Below are 20,718 nucleotides of genomic sequence, written 5' to 3' on the forward strand. Positions count from 1 at the left end.
CCTGTGGCACACAGCTGCCTCTCTAGCAGTCACAGCTCTCCCTGCCTGGAAACCACTGCCAGCTCCCCAAAACTGGGGTGCAGGCCTGGAGAGCAGGGGTGAAGACCTGGGAAAATTTTCTGGGAAGGTGTCAGGGCTGAACTTGGCTGCCTGGGATGGAAAGCATCTGAAAAACGTCCTGCCCACACGTAGCCCAGCCTGAGCCCTGGCCCGGCCTCCAGCAGCCGCTCTCTGCAGCGGCCCTCAGTTAAACCTGATCCCTCGCTTTAAGGGCCTGCCTGGCACTTGGTGTAGACTGTAAATAGCAATTTATAAACGATCTTCACGCCGATTCCTCTGCCGCTGCCCAGACATCAAAGTCTATAATTCACGCCCTCCCGCGTCCTGAGCCTTGCAAAACCACAGCCTTTGAAGTGAGCCTCCCCCTTCGCTACCTGCGCGGGGGCCGAGCCCGGCTGGGCTGCGAGCATGTGCGCTGCTTGCAGCAAGGCGCCAGGCCCGCTCTGCAAAGCATTTTATAAGGTGTCTGCTGTCACTCACCCTGTTCCTGAGCCTGTTATCCCCTTTGGTGGGGCCACGTGGGACATCTGCGATACAATGGGAATGGACCTGGGGGAGACTGCTGGGGGCAGTGTCCAGAAAGCACCTGGTGTCTCCTTCCCCCCTTCCCCCCAGCACCTGCAAATTAACGGAAACTTCTCTTTCCAATAGTGCTGCCTGTGCTGTTTAACAAGTCCGACTACGTGCTCTAAGGACTACAAACAAGCCTTGCTTCTCAGGGTAGAGATGGCTTTCACGGTCCTTGCACCAGCCCTATTGCTCTTAGGGTAGGGGAAAATGCTGGTAGAAGAGCTGTGTGTTGTAAATGGGATTGTATCTAAGATTGGGGCTACGAAGGAGCTTCCTGGCTCTGCAAGCAGGGACTCTCTGGAACAGCCCCTAAGGAGAGAATAAAGAGAATGAAAACATCTGGCTAGTTGTAAGATGAAGGTGGCGCTGGTGACAACCCCTCGGGGCTCTGCATGCCTGTACTCCCCATGATTTGCTCCTTGTTTGCAGCCATCCTCAAGGCTGACTTGACAGCCTCACCAGCCCCTCTAGACATTGAGGGGCAGAGTTTAGCTTTGTCCTTTTTATAAGCTGTCTTGAGATGCTCTCCCCACTTTCTCTGACCTCTTGTCTCACCTCTTCTGAGCCAGCATTGCCTCTGCAGGTGAAGGAGCCCTTCTCCAGTGCTTCACCCAGTCTTTCAGTGCCGCTGTTACCTTCTGAAACGTTGAGCTGGGTATCTCACCTTTTTTTCCTGTAAGATTTTTCTCCTCCTGCATGTGGAACTGCAAAATGAAGGCTCTATGCTGGGATCAAGCTGATGTCTGGGCAAGCTTTGTGGAACAAGTGTCCCGGGGCACAGCTCACCAGCTTGGCAATCTCTTTCTCTTTCATCTGCCTCTTTCTGCCTCTGTTTTTATCCCCTGAGGCTATGGAGAATACTTTCAAGATGTGAAAGGTTCTGTGGAAGGCACACACCCCTGGTAACACCCCTCTTAAACCAAATGAGCATTCAAACACGACATGTTCGACCATGGTACTAAAGCACTGTGAGAAGGAAGAGAGAGAGAGGGGTTAGGTCTGTGTCTCTGCTCACCTTCATCTCTGTCAGTTCAGCCCCTGATTCCCCACAAAAATGCCTGCAGGGTCAGGCACCAGAGCTGGATATAAGTCATATGAAAAGCACAAATTAAACTCTATCCATAAAAAAAACCAAGCTTTCTGGTGTCATACAAAATGCTATGTCATATAAGGCAGACACTGCAAAACTGATTGAGGTGTGTGGGATGTTAGCGAGATTTCAATGTATTTTGCAGCTGGGATGGTTGCAATTAAAAAAATTATTTTATTTTACTTTATTTAATTTTATTTTATGGAATGTTTGTAGAAATGTATTGAAAGAGTCTTGCATGTGCCACAGGCTAGCAAGTGGATGAAGAAAGGGAATGAATCATGTCACTTGACTCTGTATTTAATCATATCAAACTAGTTTGGTTCTCCAACAAGTCAACATATATTATCTGTGTAAAAAAGGCATTTTACAGGACTGGGAGTCTAAATATCATTTATAAATATTTAATTCTACAAGTGATCTTTGCAAAAGAAGGATAGCTCTTCATTATCATACCTGTGTCTATTGAAATATCACCATTATTTATCATCCACTGTTGGTGCAGTGTCCTGCCTGGGACTGGAAGAGTTATTTTGTACTGTAAGCCACCACAAGGCTAGTCTCATCCTTTTCCCCATGCAAGGCACTGTATGAAATAGGACACATAGCTCTGAATGGACCCTCTCTGCTCTGGCCCCCAACCACACCAGTCCAGCAGCAAGATGGTCACACCGCTCTCTGCTCTGGCCCCCAACCACACCAGTCCAGCAGCAAGACAGTCATACTGCTCAGGGACCCAGTGCCTAGGTTTGAGGGAACCTCACGCCCTCAGACTTCTTAGCCTAAGCAACCAGAGCTGCTGAAATCCTCTCTGTCTGTCAGATAGCTTTTTGGAGCACTCGTTGTCCATCTTGCTGTGAAAGTGTCCTGCTCTGCCACAATCCAGCTCCTTTTACATTTGCCAAAGTGAATCATAAAAAGCAGTGGCTGCCCTGCTCATCTCATCCCCATCTCTGTGGCTTTCTGCCTGTTTAATCTCTCTGACATTCAGCCCAGCTTTGCCCTGCTCTGTTTTGACTCCTGACAAGCCTTTCAATTTGCTCTCCTCTCTGAAGAGCTGAGAAGCCATTGATAGCTCTCCCCCTGAATTATTGAACCTTGGCGTCAGGTTTCGAGCCCCAGGGAGCAGCCCCACACGCGTAGGACTCTAAGGCAGCCATTGATCTGCAGGGCTCAGGTTCAGCTTGCTGCTGGCACACGCCTGTCCCTGGGTCCCCAGGCAGCTGTGTCTCCCTGTGTGCATAGCTTCTTGCTCTGCTGTGGGAAGAGACTCCCACCTTCCAGGGCCAGGGCTCTAAAAGATGCCACCTCTGGGGTGTGCGTCTTGCACCATTGTCTTCTCAATATTTGACAGGGATGGGAGGAGTCGGACTTGTTCCTGGCCCGCTTCACATTTGTGACCAACCCGACAGCTCAGGAGCCTTTGAGCCCTGTCTATCTCTGTGTCCCCTCCTGTGAAACAGAAGTGTGCCGTTGAGCTAGCAGAAGTCTTTGGAGCACCAAGATTTTCTGCTGGAGCAGAGAGACAGGAAGGGACAAAAGACTAGTCACTCTCCTTAGAGAAACAGACCTCCCTGTAGTAGACACGGTGGCAGAGTATCTCATTTAAACCCAGCTGGCATCTTGTCCCAGCTACCTGGGACTTTCCACTTGTCATTGCTCCATGGGTTGATCAGAAAACAGATTCCCATTCACACAACAAATACCCCTGGTGATTTTATATGCTGTTGTGAATTATTTTTCAAAGACTATGGGAATGTGTCTTGACAACTGCAGAAAACTAATTGCATTTTTCACCACGTTTTTAAGAGGAGCAATTCTTGTCCCCTTTTTTCACTGCCACCTGTACAGCCCCCACACTATGACAGGGAGCAAGGAGTAGGTATGTGAAACATAGCAGCACATGTCACCATGCATGTCCCCTGGCACCTCTGGGCAGTGCTGATTACACAGGAGATAGCAGATACCTTCCCTTACACACTTAGGGTATTTTTAGGCCTTGGACACTCCATGATCCTTCTGCCAGAGGCTGGCAGGACATGGGCATTGCAGGAGATGGTCTAGGAGCCAGAGTACAAATGTGATTCACTAAGAGGGGAAGAGAAAGGGCAAGTGTGGATTTTATTAAGTGGTAACACATCTTCAAATCAGATTATGGGAAATTTTCGGGGGCATCACAACATTGATTGGCTGGGCTCGAGTTGGTGAGGCTGTGTGGGAGCACGTCAGAGCATGTGCAATCGGATCCCTTCCATTAGCCTGATCAATAGCCACTGCATGGGGGGAGTGGACAGGAGTGTGGACAAAACTGCATAAATATATACGTGAAAGCCAAGAAATCACATTACAGCCAAAGAATTCAAGCACAACACGGGTAACCCTTTCACCCCAGCAGCCAGGCCAGGGGAATCATTAACCCTTTCAGGACAGCCCTCTGACTCCAGTGCTGGATTGAAGAATGACCAGGTTGTGGCTTGGTGTAGCATAGGAAGAAGTAAGGCACCTCTCCCCTGTGCCCAGCTTACTGGAGGCCAGGTGCATTACTGAAGACACTTGTCCTCATGTGCATGAAATGTGGTCAGGCACTGGGAGCATGAGCAGTAGTGTATGCTAAGTGCCCCCTCCAGCAATGTCCCCACCACTCTTTGCAGTGGGGTGCTCGTGGCACAGCATGCAAGTGGGTTAGTGTCAGACACTGCACCCATGTGATACACAAGGAGATGGAACTGCCAAAGGGTTGGAGATTCACTGCAGAAGTGAGCCAAGCCTGGCCTGCAGGCCAGGTCTTCCTCCATCCCTTCTCCACCACTGATTTGCTCTGTAGCCTCAGAAGACTAGGAGCTGTGGGCCTTTCTTCTGCATGCAGCATCCCCAGGCACTCACAGGCAGGCAGAGCGGAGTGCACCCAGTTCAGGGCAACCTGATGGTGTTGTGGGAGGTGCAAAAAGGGAGAACAAACACTTTGTTTGTGTGGGACAGAGAGCACAACTAGGGGAGGTGTTGTTCAAGAGCAACAAAGACAGCTATCATCGAAGAAAGAAATAACACATTTATAAAATCTTCTCTGCTTCTTACAGTCTTAGGAATTTGTAGAGAAATGGGACAGATCTTGTTGTCCTCTGAGCCCATATCTTTTATATCTCACATTGAGAATTTCTTGACAAAAAAAGTCAGAGAGGATGAAATGCCTCTTCAGGGACCTTCCCGCTCTCACCTGCAGTGTGGTCCAGAGCCCCAGGATGTCATGCCCCTCCCCACCAAGTTCTTCTTATCACATTTCCAGGCCCTCCCCAGCCAAGCTTGTCTTTCCAGTCCTGTTTTGACACTTCTAATTAGCAGACATTTAACACCTTGTTTTGCTTGGACTCTGCCTTCTGCCAGACAACACATCAATGACCTTTGACTTCTCCCCTGACCCTGGCTAACCTGGCAGTGCAGCACGCTCTTGGCATCGCTCTGAACACATCCTGTCCAATTTCCTCCTGCTGCTCTCCGTCCCCCCAGGTCCCCACGGCCCTCCCAAGCTTCACTGGGGTGAAGGCATGGTGAGATGCAGTGTGAGCCTTTCCCTTCGTAAGCGCTTTCCTGAGCATGATTTAAAGCTCCAAAGCAAGAAGAAAGAAAAAAAAAAAAAAAAGACAACCTGTAATAAAGTCAGCACTCTGCTTATTAAGGGGAAAAGGCTGTGCTTTACTTATACTAACATTAATTAGATAGATATATAGGGAGCAAAGAGGCCTCTAGGAGATTTATACAGAGGCCCTGAAGATGGATGTGAGGACTGACAGACAGCAGCTCCAGCAAAGTGCCAGAAACAAGGTACCAGGGAAGCAGTGATGGGGAGCCAAAGGAATGCTGGTCTCAGGGGTGCTTCATTGCCAATAAATTAGGACCAATGGGGATGGTGAGACCTACCAAAAACACCTGGGGGTGCCATAAAACTGAAAGGAGGTGCACATGGGGAGTACCAGGGAGATTTCTGAGAGCATCCTCAGAGAGGATCATGTCTCTCTCTCCTGTTCCCATCTCTGGTACAATCACACAGAGATAGTGGTAGCTAAAGTCTTTCAAGCAATAGTTTGTCTTTCATGCTCCGGAAACCTGTAGTCACCTGGATGCCATTACCAAATTGAGGAGGTGTCGTTTGTTTTCACTATGAGACTTTTCTCTCTCTCTTCTCTTTCTGACTGCATCAATCAAATATTTTCCTACCATTCCCATCATCAGATAGACAGCAGAGCAGAAAACCCATTGTGCCTTTTTCCTCATCCCCCTGCAGAAGACTGCTTTGTTAGCATCTGAGCAGAGCATGTCCTGTCCTGCTCAGTACATCACGCTGACATGGGAGAGAAGTCCCTGTCCCAGCTATCCCAGCCCACAGCCACATGCAGTGGGGTGTAACCTTCTGTATGCCACTAACACAACAGAATAGGTGACCAAAGTCTTGTTTCTTCTGGGCCTGCCCTTGTGGCCATCTTTTTTTTTTGTGTTCCTGTATGGGGTGTGGCCACAGCCTGTGGGTCTGGCAGGAATAGTTGAGCCCATGCCTTGCACATGTTCCATGTCCTCCCTCCTTCCTCCTCTGTCAACCTGGGAAGAACAGAGTTCTTCACCAATCCTTTCCCACTGATGCTTTAGCAAGGACAAGTTTGGAAGTGCCCTGTGATACCTTTGCAACTACTGAATTTTCTGCTTCATTTGGCACTCTTGGGCTTTCTTCTCTCTCCTCTAAGCACTTATCTTACCTGCAAGGACAAGATCTGATTTAAGCAAGAAAGGAAGCTTAACTATGTGTCCTCACAGCCCCGCTGGAAGAGCCTTGCTCATCCTAGGGTTGCCAGGTGCTAGCACACTGTTGAGACAGTTCTCCAGCCTGGAAGGCTGGAAAGCTGGCTGTCTCCTTAAATCTCCGTTCTCTTCTACTTTGCACAGGAGGAGCTTCCAAGCAGGGGAGAGCCCAGAGCTGCTTGGGGAGGCTGTGACAGCAGTGGGAGTTCAGCTGAGGTCTCTTTGATCCGTAGCCTCATGCTTCATCACAGACCTGCCCTGCTCTTGAGTTAGGGCTTTTGAAAGGGTTGTGGCTGCTGCTGACATATGAAGGGTGAAGGCTCTGGGGTTTGTATTTACAACTGCTTCAGCAAGCCAGCAGGCCTTTGCCTGTGCCTGTGAGCTGCACCAAAGCCACTCATCACCCTGTCCTCCCTTTGCTTTCTGATCTTGATTTCGCCATCCTGCCTAGGCACTGTCCCCTCCCCTCTTTCCCCCTGTCTGGGTTAAATATAGCAGCTAACTTTGGTGGTGATTAGTAATAAAATTTTACCAAGCATCCAATGAACGTCTTTCTGTCACTTTTATGAGGCCATTTACAACACAGAGATATAAGAGCACCTTAAATCTCCCCCTAACAGGAGGGGTCATGTCAAAAGGGTGAGAAGCATAAGGCCCAGTGTCCCATGTCACTTGCCTGGTGGTGCTGCAGGGGCTGCCTGTCCCCATGACAGGATGAGTGGCTTCCCTTTGTGCAGGTGTTACTGGCTTGGCCAGTTGCTTTCTGGACCTGCAGGTGGCAAAGTGGAAGGGATGATGTGGGCTGCCAGTGCTTGCAGTCACTGCCTGGCTGCAGAGGAGCACAGTACAGGAGTGGCACTGAAGCTGGGGGTGGGAGCAGCAGTGTAAGGTTAGTTCAGGTCCTGTGGCAGGGCAGCTGCCTCAGTGCTAAGGCGTTGCACTTAGACTTTTTTCCGTTAGGAAAAAGCATTCACATCAACTATTTTCCATTCGCCCCCAAAGCTGCTAACTGCAAACCAGGAAATGGTTACTGTTGCTCTGCCCAAGCTTAAATTTTGGGCCTGACTCTACCCTGACACTAGTTACCTTTTTTAGGAAAGGCTCATAAAAGTCGTACACCCTTCCTTGTCTCTGACCCATTTGGCTGCACACCAAGGGCAAGGTCTGCTCCTGCTTCCAGCATGGCATCTCTACCCTGCCTTTAGCCACATCATACTCAGCATAAGCAGGAACATGATTGAGTCTCTGCTCAGCAATATATGTGCAAGCAGCCAAAAGGATCCTTTCCAGGAGTTCAGTAGAAGGAATAAGCCTTTTTGTCTCCTGTGTAATTAGATGTCCCAGCTCTGCTCCTGTCTGTGGGCTTAATTAGTGAGCAGTGAAACCTGAAAATTTTCTGGCCTTGATTTGGCTCAGCATGGGTGTTTCATCAGGCTAGGACAAGTTCCAGGTCTGGTCAGGTTCTGGGCCGACTGCTGTGGACAAGCACAGTTTCTGGAGCACTTATATCCAGCCAGCCTATTCAGTATGTGAGACTGCCCTGGATTTAGCCAGGTGGTGTTTTGTGTTGTAAAGGTGAGAGTTCCTTCCATCCAGGCAAGAGGCAGCAGCAAACTGTACCCTGCTGATGCCCCTCTGCACACAGAGAAGGGCATCAGGGACAGGAAGAGGTTCAGTCTCTTCCCCAGGGTCACAGGATCCTTTGGGTTGATGGCAAAGTCCAAAACAGAGGCCCCATGTCTTGGCAGCCGGCAAACCACACAGCTCTCCGATTGCTCTGTGACACCACTTTCGTGTGGGCATTCTGTTTCCTGTGCCAGGAGCATGGATCCAACACAGCTTCACCAAGTCTTTCAATATTAAGAAAAACTGGCAAGGCTTGTGGTCTGAGTTTTTGGCAGAAGTTTATGTTTGTTCCTTTTTCTAGTTTTGTTTCTTCAAAAAAAAGGGAAACACACCTTTGAATAGTGAAATCAGAAAATAAGGAAGCAAAATGGGTCCAAAATGAGGGCTTGTTGGTTGTGAGCAACACCAGGTCTCTAGAAGAGCAACATGCAACCTCTTTGTAGGCAGCAGAAACTTTGCAGAAGTTGCTTTCACTTAACTAATAGATGTTACAACTAATATACATTAGTTAAGTAACCATATATAACTAGTTTTCCAACCTCATATCCCCTACCCAAATGCAAAGTGAATATAAATATCACACATGCAAAGACAATGGAGCAGATGCAGTCTTGAGCTGGAATTACAATTCACTGTTGCAAACCTGCTTCTTTCTGAGGAAGCCAGATGGAGCTGTCAGCATCCAATATCCTGGCAGAGTGGGCAGTAGGGGTGCTCAAACTCATTTCAGTAAAACTATCCAATGTGGCCAACAATAAAAATAAGAGGGAAAGATGGGTACAAATTATTGTGATTTTGTAGTGAGGAGAGCCAAAATGAATAAGTGGACTAAGTCAGACTGTTGCTTTTTTGCTCAGGAAAGGTGACTTTAAAAATTCCGTTCTGGAGCCCAGTAGGATACACCAGCTCTCTGTTTTTGATGAAGTGGGAAAATGATTCTTCAGTGTTGCTATTACCTATGAAAAGCCAGGCTGTGTGAATCAGCAGCTTGAGCAGGCAGCACCTCAAGGACTGCTCCCTGCATTGCTCTTGGGTCATGGGATGAAGCAGGAACAGAGCACAGGACTGCTGCTGGCAGCTTGTGGCTGAGAGGAGTTAGTGGCTGCTGTCAGGTCAAGATGATGTTGGCTCAGCTAGTGCTTGGCAGCAGCAGAGGGATGACCTGATTTCTTGCTCCCACGCCGCTCTGTTGAGTTTCCCTTGGAGCCCAGGCTCACCCTGAGCTGGTATTTGGGTGGTTTTTCTGGTTACTTCCCTGCATCAAATGAGACATTTGTATCTCTGGGGGTGGGAGGGACCCAGTGCTCCCTCCCATGTTGCTGCTGAGAGACAGGGCCTTTGTACCCCAGATGTCCTGCGTGTCCTTGGCACTGTAAATAATATTCTTCACCCTTGGCACCCACACATGCTCCCATCCCATGGACGTATGTTCATTGTGCATGTCAGTGCAGGCATTGATAATGATCTAAAACCTGGGATCACCAGAGTGACCTCTTTGCAGAGGTGAATCGCCTGAGCTTGTCAGATGAAGGCACCTTGAGGCCTGTTAGGGTCAGGATGCAGGGAATGGTGCTGAGGGCACTGGCTGGCAGCCCCTGTAAGCGGTGGGATGCAGGGGTAGCCCTGCTCCATGGGGTTAGAGCTTGCTTTGGTAGGAGGTCAAAAAGGCAAAGTTTCTTGGGAGGTGAATTATCAGTGGGAGCAGTATCAGCAGGTCAAGCACATCGGTGCTGGGGTAATACAGTTAAGGTGCAGAGCCTTGGAGGGAGCCCGGCCGAGGAGTGCAGCATTAAAGCAATGAGCCCAGCTTAATCTGCCCCAAGTGAGGGCAGTGGGGTCTTTAATATTGTGTCAGGCTCGCAGGCCCTTGTTGGCGGGTTATTCTTCACGGCAGCTAATGCCACTGGGCTAACTGAATTAGCCCCTCCTTCCACGGGGTGAGCGTGGGGTTGCCGGGAGGGCGATCATGCCTCGCAGCTGCAGGAAGAGCGAGTGATGGCCTGGAAATTCAATCAGGTGAGGAGCTGCCACCATCCCCAAAGGACAGGGAGCAGGCGAATTGGGGAGGAGGGCCCGGGATGGGGACGCCGGTGCCTGGCTCCATGCCATCCCTAGGCAGTGTGCCTTCTGGGGGCTACTCCCTGCTCTGCATCGCATGAAGTGCTGCCCTGCAGCCTGCGGCTCTGCATCCATCTGCCCTCTAGGAGTGCCTCGGTGGAGAGCCCATCCATACCTTCATGCTTGCTTCCAGCTTGCTCATCACTGGTTGCAGTATTCCCTCACACATCTGTAGGCAGCTACAACATTCTGGGACATGCAGCCTCCAGCTCACTTGCAGCACTTCTGTTTGCTTGGAGATGAAGGCTTGCTAGTGAGTAACAGCTTGGCCCAAGGAATTGGAAAGTGAGTCTTTTTCCAGGCTTTGCTCCTGGGACAAAGTGCTCTCCTAACAAGCTGCTAAGTGATTCTGTTTGTAAAGCCCTGTGGGATGTGCAGGCAAGCAGGACAGTTAAGTGGCTGAGTACAGCAATGGTCCATCACACCCAGGACTCATTTTCTGTCCTCTGGGTTAAAGAAAAATGAAAATCTGATTTCACAGGTGTTTGCTGCTTGTCCTCCAAACCTGCTTTCTCCTTCACATCCTATTAAATGCACACCCCTGGCATATACTGCTGCACATCCTGAATGGGCAATAGTGTCCATGCCCACCATTGCCTAGGTGGTGCTGAATCTAGAAGGGCTCACCTGTGTGCCAGGAGCCCATCCAGCCTGCACCCACGCAGTGAGAGTTTCTTAGCCAAAAGAGCAGGAGCAGCTGCAGGGGCCATGGAGAATGCTGTGGTCTCAGGGGCCCAAATGGCATAGCTCCTTTGACTCCACTCCACACTCTTTTTCCTAGCTGAAGCCACTGTTCCTTTGCTCCCACTCCTGGGGCTGATGCAGTTGCCCTTCCTTTCCTAGGTGCCCCTTTGATCTTCAAACCTGCCCCATCTCAGTCCACCCCCACTTCCCTCACATTGTTATAAATGGAGGCTTTGGCTGCCTTTAAATAGTCATATCTATCAGACAAGCTCATGTCAGCCATAAATCCTGTAGTAATGATGATTTTCTAAGTGGGTCGACTGAAGCTATTTCCGTTTCAGCCTCAAGTTACTGCACATGTCCCCCTCTGGAGCTGGCAGCCTCATTTGTTGGCCTCCTAACTGTCATTTCTCCCATATGAACTTGGGCAGAAGCTGGAAGGAAAAGTGACCCTGCTGCCTTCTGCTGCACATGCAGAAGGAATGTCTGCAGAAGCCCTCCATATGGATGCCCTTACCTCTCACCACTCTCCCCTCCTTCCTCAGCCATGTGAAACCAGTCCCAATGTGTGAAAATTGTAATTGCAGGTAATCCCCTGGTGCTGTGCATGGTTTGAATTTGGTAGAGGAGGAATGTGGAGGGGAGAAAGGGAATTACTGCCCAGACGTGCTGCAGGGCCAACATCTGCATGAGCCATCAATGCACATCTGGCTGCAACAGCCTGCACTTGGTAGCCCAGCTGGTCACTTTTTAGCCAATTGAATCTGTCTGAAGACCCCACTAAGGGTAGAGAATGGACAGCCCAGGACTGGGAGCCTTAGGCTTATAGAGAAATTACTCTGTTCACCTGATATTATTGCTGATATTGGGGTGGTCACATGGACATTCTCTGCCTTAAAAACTTAAGTTAAAAATAAATCAAAACTGTCAGGAGCATAGCTCAGGGTACCCACCTGGCTCTTCTGGAGGGGAGAGTGGCCATGGTACCCTATCCAGGTTTCCCTGAGGCTAGTACTACTTTGCAGCATCCCACAGTGAGATGCCAGAGCAAAGGAGCTGGTTTCTGCCTCCATGTGCAGTTGGGGTCAGTGAGGTGGGTCCCTATCTACTTTCTGTTTCACCTGAGCATGTTCCCAGAGCCAGCAACCTTTCTGCAGAAGTCCTGCCTTAAGGTTCAGTCCTGCAAGGCTGAGCACTTCTCAGTACAAAGCTCACAGTGCAAAGTAAAGGATTTCTGTCCTGCCTTGCAGGATCAGACCTTTGCAAGGAGAAGTGAGGCAGGATCACAAGATGTTAAGGGTTGGATGGGCAGAGCAGGACTCATGTACCATCAGTCCTGAAGGGTCTCTGTTGCTCCAGGTGCTATGAAGTTCAGTTGATCTGTTTACACTGGATAGGGATAGAAAGCCTCTGTCACACAGAAGAGATATACTCTTGGTGATTTCTTGCATTTCCTGACAAACCAATTCTGTGCCCTGGGAAAGCTGCTGGGACCCAGCAGAACGCAGAAAGGGCTGGGGAAGACAGGAGGACTCTGGCCATGGACAGTGGTCTTGGTGGAGGGAGGCCATTATGTCCAACACCTGGTTTCTGTGTCTGGGCTCAATCTGTCAGTGAGAGGGTGAGATAAGAGTTGGAGAAATTAGAGAGATACGCAGGCAAGTGGCTGAAGATCCATCCATTGCTGTGCTCTAGGACAAGGGCTGGCCCTGAGGGCCTCACCTCTGAGGTTTCTTTGGGAATGGGCATGGTCAGGGTGTAAATCCTTGCTGTCTGTGAGCTGCCCGGTGCTGGGGAGGGGATGCTGGATGAGCTCTAAGCAGCAGGCGTGGGTGTTATGTCTCCTCCCAAGAGTGGCAGAGCACACCCAGTAAGGAACCTGCTTGGATGTGACCCAGGAGTAAAGGCATCTTCTGTTCAGTCACTTTACACCCCTCCATGCTCTCCCACCCTCGAGAAAAGCAGCCTGAGCTAGCTCAACGAGAAGGCAGAAGCAACATCTTCCCCAGGCAGGCAGCTTCCCAGATAACCCCCCGGCTTTCCAAGGGCAGTGCGGGTGTCAGAGGCATTGTCTCTTTGGAAATTAATTTTCCTGTCGATTTCCTTATTTCTCTTAATTGATGAGGGGCGAGTCTTAGGCGCGTTGCCAGCGGCACAGCCACAGCCTCCCGTAGGTATCGGCGGAGCCAAAAGCACTAGCGCCGAGGGCTGGGGAGTGTAATGAACTCTCAAAGGACTCGTTGCAGCTCAGTCCATGCTCTAGATTAGCTGAGGAATCATCTGGCCCAGCTATTAACTGTCCCATTTAACATCATAAATTATTAACCTAATTTTGAGGAGGGTCGGTGACAGATCACACTGATTTTGTCAGCTTTTCTTGCAGGCTTTTGCAGAGCCTGCAGAGCTGGGTAAGCCGCAGGCAAAGCCTGAGGGTCAGTGCCTCCAGAGAAGGAGAGAGACAGGGCAGCACAGCCTGGCTGCTGGCAGAAAGACCAGCTCTGTGTCCTCTCCCAGCCCAGTGGGGAGCTCAGGGAGAGCCTGGGCAGATGGGATCCTCCGGTGGAAATGGGAGATGTAAGAGCAGGGAGGAGCAAAGCTCCCCACTCACCAACACCCACAACCCATGTGTGGCACATCTGCACCCCTATACGTGGGTGTTCAAGACCTCTGCCCCTTGCTCACTACTGGTATGTGGTGCCCACCCTCAGTGCAAGCCATTACCAGAGATGCTTTTTAATTTGTTCAAGCAGCTATCAGGATTTTTAGTTGGTATGACAGAGGCCTGGGGTCAGGAGATTTTAATTATTACATTTGTTGTACACTGGAGCTTGTTCAAAAACTTTCCTTCCTGGGAAAAGTTTTAAATAAAATAGAGGTAAAAGGGCTTCTTTGGTATAAAATTTTAAATCATTTGGATTTTTTTTCCATCGGATTGAAGCATAATGAAAATTTAAGGGATATCATCTTTCTTTTACCCTTTATCTTTCCTTGAGAAGAGAGATGTGTGCTGGAAGAAATGGCTGAGAACTGAACTCAGACCAGCATTTCTTTGATAGAGTGGAAAAATTTTGAAGTCATTTGGTCTGTTGAAGAAAACATACAGACCTGAAGGAGAGCAAGCACTGAAATCCTTGTAAATTGCCTCTTTCATTCTGGCATCATAAAAAGGACTTTTTGTTTCCCCACAAGCAGCTGTGCTGTTTGGTGCTGCCTGTCCGTGGTGTGTGAGTGTGTGGCCCTGAGCTGGCCATGTAGATGTCCCTGTGCTGTGTCCCAAAGAGGGGCAGCATTTGGGGGTCAGCATAGCCCACAGACTCCCTCCCCTTTGCTTTGTGAGGTTCAGTGGCTGTAGGACCAAGCCTTTCTGCCACGCATTTCTCTGGCTGGAGGTGCTGGAGGTCAGGATCGGAAGGCTCCATTGCTGTAAAACAACTCCCCCCAAGCCTCAACACAAGCACAAAGAACTGCTTTTGATTGTGGTGGGGGCATGGAAAGGTGTCAGAGTCTGCATTAAACTGGCAAGAGTCTGTACCACTAACCTGCTCATCCTTGAGTAGCCACCTACTGACCAAAAGCGCCTGTAGCTCATAGCGTGGTACTGCCACTCTTTCCCTTAGATAGTGAAATGGGGGGTCCTGAATTAGGAGACCCACAGCATCAGTGCTCTCATACTCTCCTTGCTTGACTCAAGGCCTTGCTCACCTGCAGAGTAGAGGAGGTGCAAGGAAATCTCCTTCACCAGAGGCCTGAACCTGGCAGTGCAGACGCAGCACAGCCCCACACGGGACGGATGCCCAGCACACAGATATGAAATACAGTGCCCTGCAATAAAACATGCACTGCTAGTCTATATATTTTTGCAATCCCTTTAAAGACTTTTTTTTTTTTCTTTAAACCCCTCACCCCAGCTCCCTCCCCATTCTCCCCCCAAAAAATTATTATAAAGAATTATTGCCATTAGTACGTCTTTCCCAGTGAAAGGAGAAAATCGCCTCATTCATAATTTATACCCTCAATTACTATTAATAAAGAAATATTTCAGCAGAAAATCGCCTGGGAAAATTACACGTAACATTGCATTAACATTCTATTTGAACATTTTCATCACATTTGTTATAGAGTTAATAAGAGGGATATGCTCCCCTGACTTCTTCATGAAATTATGGGCTGCCTATGATAGTTTAATCTTTTAGACTTTATATAATATATTCACTTTACTAATTGAGCTATCCAAGGAGCAGTTAGGGATGTTCTTAAACGTGGAAGACAAAGTAATCAGGGCCATGACTTCCTGACGAGGAGATCTTCTTCCGGAGATGAGGAGCCGCACGTGTGAGGAGCACACACTTACGTGTTTGTGCACAGATGTGCTGCTCCAGTAGCCCTTCCCTTTTATGTCCTGCCTCTACTTGGAAGCAAACATGAGTGAAGGCTGTAGGTGGTATTCAGACTGCTGAATTGTTCCCCAAAAGCTCTTTGTATTTCAGAGTGAAAGGGGGTCTGAATGAGCTTAAGTAAGCTTTTATGTTTGGAATAAGAAATACTCATCATGGTGAGGTTTTCTCGGGAGTAGTACTTTGTGTAGAGAAACCTTTATGCTCAAATTTGCACCACTCCCTGCTCCCCCACTCATACACAGACTATCTCAAAAACTCTGGACAATGAGCTATGCTGAGGTAGACAACCCTTCTTCTCTCCTTGGACATTCTGCTTCACCAGGTAGTGTGATCTGGAGCGTGTGGTGCTGAAAGGCTTCTCCCTGTCCAGGGTACAAAGAAACCGAAATAGAACAGAAGCAAGAAGTGAAGTAGGTGTGAGCAATGAGAGAAGATGGACACTGCTCTATGCACCATGACAGTTCCACCATGGCGTTGCTCTGGACAATCCATTTGAACAACAGGAAAGCCTTGGTAACTCTTCTGCTCATGCATCTGCAGCCAGGGACCTATCACAATAACTGGAGCCTTGGTCCAGACTTCGCTGCTCTTGGACCCTTCCTTGCAGAGAGGCAGCATTGCACAGAGCACATGCAGAGTTATGCAGCTCCACGAATGCTTTCAAGGTGGAACATAGTTGTCCACAGCCAGTTTCCATGGGATGTACTGCACCCTCATTGCTGAGCTTGCAGCCATTTTCCTGGGTAATGGTGTGCTACCAGCCAGCACTGATGGAAGGTGTGGACACCTGGGCTGCTGGGCATGAAGCAGCCTATGCAAGCCTACATCTCCCCATCACCTTCCAGATGGGCCTCAAGCTGCCCTGTGTGCAAACACATGGGAGTGTGGGTTCTTGGGTGTCTTTCCAGAGACCACACAGGCAGCCTGGGCATAGCAGAGGCTGAGAAAGCTGGGGATGGCCACTGCCTGGTCCCGGGCAAGATGGACCATACTGTAAACAGGACAAGGCTTGTAAACAGGGCTCCAGCTGGGATAAATTTAGCCCGTTGGGGTTGCAGCCCTGGCGCGGCAGGACACGGTGTCAGAGCATTGTCGAGGGGAGAGAGGGAGAAAGAAGCTGAATAAACAAACACAGCTTGTCCCTTGGGGGTTCTGTCCCAGCCTTGTTATTTCAGCCGGACAATTGCCCTGCAGATTGAGGGAACAGGCTGGAGTTCAAGTGAATTTGGCTTCCAGCTCCCCCCATCTTACATTGTGTTTTCACGTGGGAATGTGTCCTGGCATATCTAGTGGGTATCTGTATCCATGTGTATGGGTAACTGCATGGATGCTCCATGCACATCACAGGGCTGGCTCAGAGAGACATGGGATGCCTTAAAGCCCAGGTGAGGCTGAGTAACATGATGTTGGCTGTCATGTAGGACTTTGCTTTCTTCATGTGCACAACCCAGACTAACACCTATGGGTGTCCAGGAGCAAGGTGGTTTGTGCTCTGCATATATCTGTACCTGCCTCTGTGGGCAGGCACAGCTCTGGAGGTGTCCCTCCACAGCAGAGAGGACAATGTAGAGGTGATAGCCTTTGCAGGACTTTAGAAATGGAGATCAGGACTCCTGAGGTTTTTTTTCCCTAGTTCTGTCATGGGGTTTGGACAAGTCATCTTCTCTTGACAAAATCATCCATGATCTCAGGAGCAAAGGGCATGGACCTTCTCTGTGAGTCCTGCTCTGTGAGGACCTAAGTCTTTTCTAAAGGCCATGTTTAGAGGCAGCCTAATTTTCACGTCTTAATTTTATTTTTCTCACATCTCTCTCTGACACACACATACACATGCACACTTCTATTGGAAAAACGATTTTAATACCCATGGCACATTGTCCTGGTGTGATATAAAATCCAATGACATGTGGCATTTGGAAAAGGTCACTTCTCCCATCAGGATTCATTATCCCACTCAGCCTGGGAAACCATGGGGTTGCCCCCACCTTCATGGACCCCTTGCCCCCTCCCTGGCAGTGGCAGGTGAGCAAGGAGAGGGGATGAGATAGCCACACTGGGGACTTTGGCAGTGTCATGGCAGTCCCTGCAGTGAGGGCTCTCATTTCTCATGTTGATGTCCCTGCCCTTCCTTGTGAATTCATTTTTCCACCTGCCACAGGGCAAGAGGAGTTACAGGGACATGCTGCTGGAAAGGCTGGTGCTGCAAAGCCATCTCTTCTGGGTGCACTGGGCTTGATCTGGCTTTTGTCTACCTCCTCCTGCTCACTGCTGCCTCTCTGTTCCCTTTCAAGCAGGAGCTGGCTGTTGTGGTGCCCTCACTCTGCACAGTTGCAGAAGGGAAACTCTCCCTTTCCCTGTTTCACTTGTTCAATTTTTTGGCTGGGTTGGTTGGGAAGTGCCCTTCCATGATGGTGCTTCCACCACCTGGGCAGAACTGAGAAGAGAAAGCGGAGGGAACTTGGAAAGCCCTGCTCCTTGCAGCTTCTCCAACATGCATGGGGTCCCTAGCTGCCCTGCTCTGGGTATAGCATTACTTGGGGAGCGCTGCCCTGTCTCTTGGTGATTGCCCATGAAGCAGGTTAGAAAGGGGTCTCTTGGTGCACACTGCCAGTGAGGAATAGAATGTCAAGAGTGGGGGATGCTCTCAACAAGATGGGAGTGACTGTCTGGAGTGCCTGCATATCTTCCTCTCTCCCTGGCCTCATTTCTGCTCAGGCTTCCCCATCTTTGTCCAAGCTGTTCCCTGGAAAGACAGAAGTGATCAGGAAGACCAAATCTGATGTGGAGGCTGCCTGGGGGTGCTCAGGGGATGCAGTCCCATGCAGGAAAAAGCATGGGCTGCTCCCCAGCAAGCCATCCTGGGCAGGGGGACTGGGAGTGAGGACTTTTCTGCCCTTGATCACAAGTTACCTAGGGGGCATCTCAGGCAAGACATTCACCTCTGTAGCCTCATTTCCCACCCACAGGGGAGGTAAGAGGCAAAGGTAGATGCAGTGAGCGTGCAGTGGGCTCAGGACTGTGGGAAGGGCAGGAAGTGGGGAGCAGAAGCAGTTGTCCCTGAGGAGAGGAGGATTTTTTTTCAGTGGGGAGTGGGGTTTGATGCCTGCTGAAGATGACTTCTCCGAGTGCTGAGGGTGATGGTGAGTGTAGCCCCTTCCTGCTGTATAAACACCAATGAGTTATGGGTACCCCAGCCTCTAATTATGCAGTCAGCCCCAAATAGGCTGTGTCTAACGAGGCTGACAGACTAATATCTCAAGAGCCCTTAATGCGTTATCATCTCTTGCTGTATGACCTCATATTTATAACTGCTCTGGTGGGAGGTTGAGAAATGTCCTTCTCTTCCCCCAGCCCCCTCCCCAACTTTCCCCAGCCTGGAGCAGCAGCTCTTCAGCCTCATCTGTTAGGTTCAGGAGGAGAGAGGTGACTTCTCTCCATCCATCATGAGCAGAGTTTGCGCTATTAGATGATTAAAGACATTTTTTATAATATTTGGAAGAGGCTTTGAAATGTCTCTCAAACAGTGTGATTAATGCCTGCTTAACCCTCGCCTGACCAGGATGGTGTGGTGGGGAGGTGGGTGTATCCTGGGGCTGGGGTCCCCAGGCGTCTTGGTTGTTGCCTGGCCGTTGGGCACCCCGAGCCCTGAGCCCTGACAAGGTGTGATTCATGAGCACAGGACACCTGCAGGAAGCTCCGGCCTCCAGGCAGTTCCTAACGCACAGGGGACTCAGTGGTTTCTGAGGCTGCAACGGCTGGGGCAGGAGGAAACAGCGCCTGCCCCCTCCCCAGTGCTTACACAAGAGGCCCCAGAGCTGTGCCAGTCCAGGTCCAAAGGCCAGAACACCTCACACCAATGCTGTGGGTTTCAAGGGTGGGCAGGGAGAGGGTGTGAGTAGCCCGTGCCTGTTCCCAGTTGTCATGAGCTGGTGGGGCGTTTGCTTTTCTCATTTCCCCTTTTTATCTTCCCTCTGCCTCTCCAGATGACTCGCTTTCAGAGGCAAGTCTCTCAAAAAGAATTCATGGGCATCTAAATGCTCCAGTAGGATCCACCTTTAGGATGTTGCATCCTACGTCAGGGTTTGCCATAAAGACCTGTGGGGCTGACAGACATATTGATGCTAAAATTTGTGCGGGCATCGTCTGATACCTGCCAAAGGCCAAATCACTGATGTGCACTGGCATTGATTCCTGTGGGGGAGAGGAGATTTGGCCTCAGATGGGGGAAGGATGCCCATCTCCTTTGATCACAGGCACAATGTTTCATAATCTCAATTTCTTGTCAATTGATTGCCAGATAGAAGCGACAACCAAAGAGGGCCCCAGGCGTCTGCAACTGCCACTCATCGTATGATTTTAACTCTCCCCCTCTGTAAGTTTACATTCTTTTCTTCTTCTTGTTGTTGTTATTTAAAGAAACCTCCCCTCCCTCCCTCTCCAAAAAGCCTCCTAGAAGTTCCAAATCCTTTGTCAGTTTGGTATTCAATGTACAAATAGCTGAGAAGGGTTAATGCATGATTAATAGGTGTTTTATTAAAATGGTTAATCTGCCATTATAGAGTCCAAAAGATCAACAGATTCCATATAATCATGGCTTAAAATTATCTTTAGCACCACTGCTTATGGGCTTAAGACCCAGGGCAAGATGCTTAGGGGACCCGGGAGTCTCCTGTTAACTCCTTCTAACCCCTTCCTTCTGAAGTGTGGCCCAAGATCACCCACAGATGGAGAAAAGCTGACACAGGGCTGCAGATACTGTTATGGTAACCATCCACCTTATTATTTGTGGGTATTAAAATTGTCACACCTGAGTGACAGATAAGGGAAATAAAAAGAGAGAAACTGGAAATGCAGCTGGATAAATGCTCTTTGTCATGACCATTAGCAGCAGCTGAGTGGAGCAAGGCTGGGGCATGGTTGGGCTGTCTCCAATCCATTGCATTGCTGTTGCAAAGCAGCAAGTGCTGGTCAAGCACCACCCCACTATAGCCCTGCTCCTTCACTAACAAGAGCTGCCTTGCACACTAGGGTGAGGCAGGGAGCTTCCAGCCTTGTGCCTGGTGTGAGGCAGGGACTCAGGTGACCAGGGATGACCAGCCCACATCACAAGTCCCATCCCTGTTATCAGCCCAAAGGCTTCTTTCCTGGCAGCTGGATGATGGTGAGTCTGGTTGACCCAGCTCTTTGGGATGCCTGGTCCAAGCTTCTCTTTGATAACTGTGATGATACCATGACAAATTCCAGAGATGCTGAGCTGCCGACCCTCAGTGCAAGGTCTCTGTGGGAGGAGATGCTGTTTAGACAGGCTGACATGGGAGTGACTGAGCCAGCACAGGCAGGGAGAGTGCAGCACCCTCTCTGCCCCCTAACCACCCTGCAGCATCC

General features: G+C 49.7%; 1 protein-coding gene across 3 annotated transcripts in view; it reads left to right on the forward strand.

Annotated features, from left to right (window-relative positions):
- RNF220 (ring finger protein 220) overlaps positions 1–20,718 on the forward strand; it is a 221,510-nt gene that overhangs the window by 64,532 nt on the left and 136,260 nt on the right. The window contains exon 2 of one of the 3 annotated variants that reach the window (XM_054384174.1): positions 19,631–19,705. The exons of the other annotated variants lie outside the window; for them this stretch is intronic. Within the exon in view, the coding sequence (XP_054240149.1) occupies positions 19,631–19,705 (75 nt within the window). The remainder of the gene's footprint in view (positions 1–19,630; positions 19,706–20,718) is intronic. 3 annotated transcript variants of the gene reach the window in all.

Source organism: Indicator indicator, chromosome 10 (genome assembly GCF_027791375.1).
Source record: "Indicator indicator isolate 239-I01 chromosome 10, UM_Iind_1.1, whole genome shotgun sequence".
NCBI lineage: Eukaryota > Metazoa > Chordata > Aves > Piciformes > Indicatoridae > Indicator > Indicator indicator.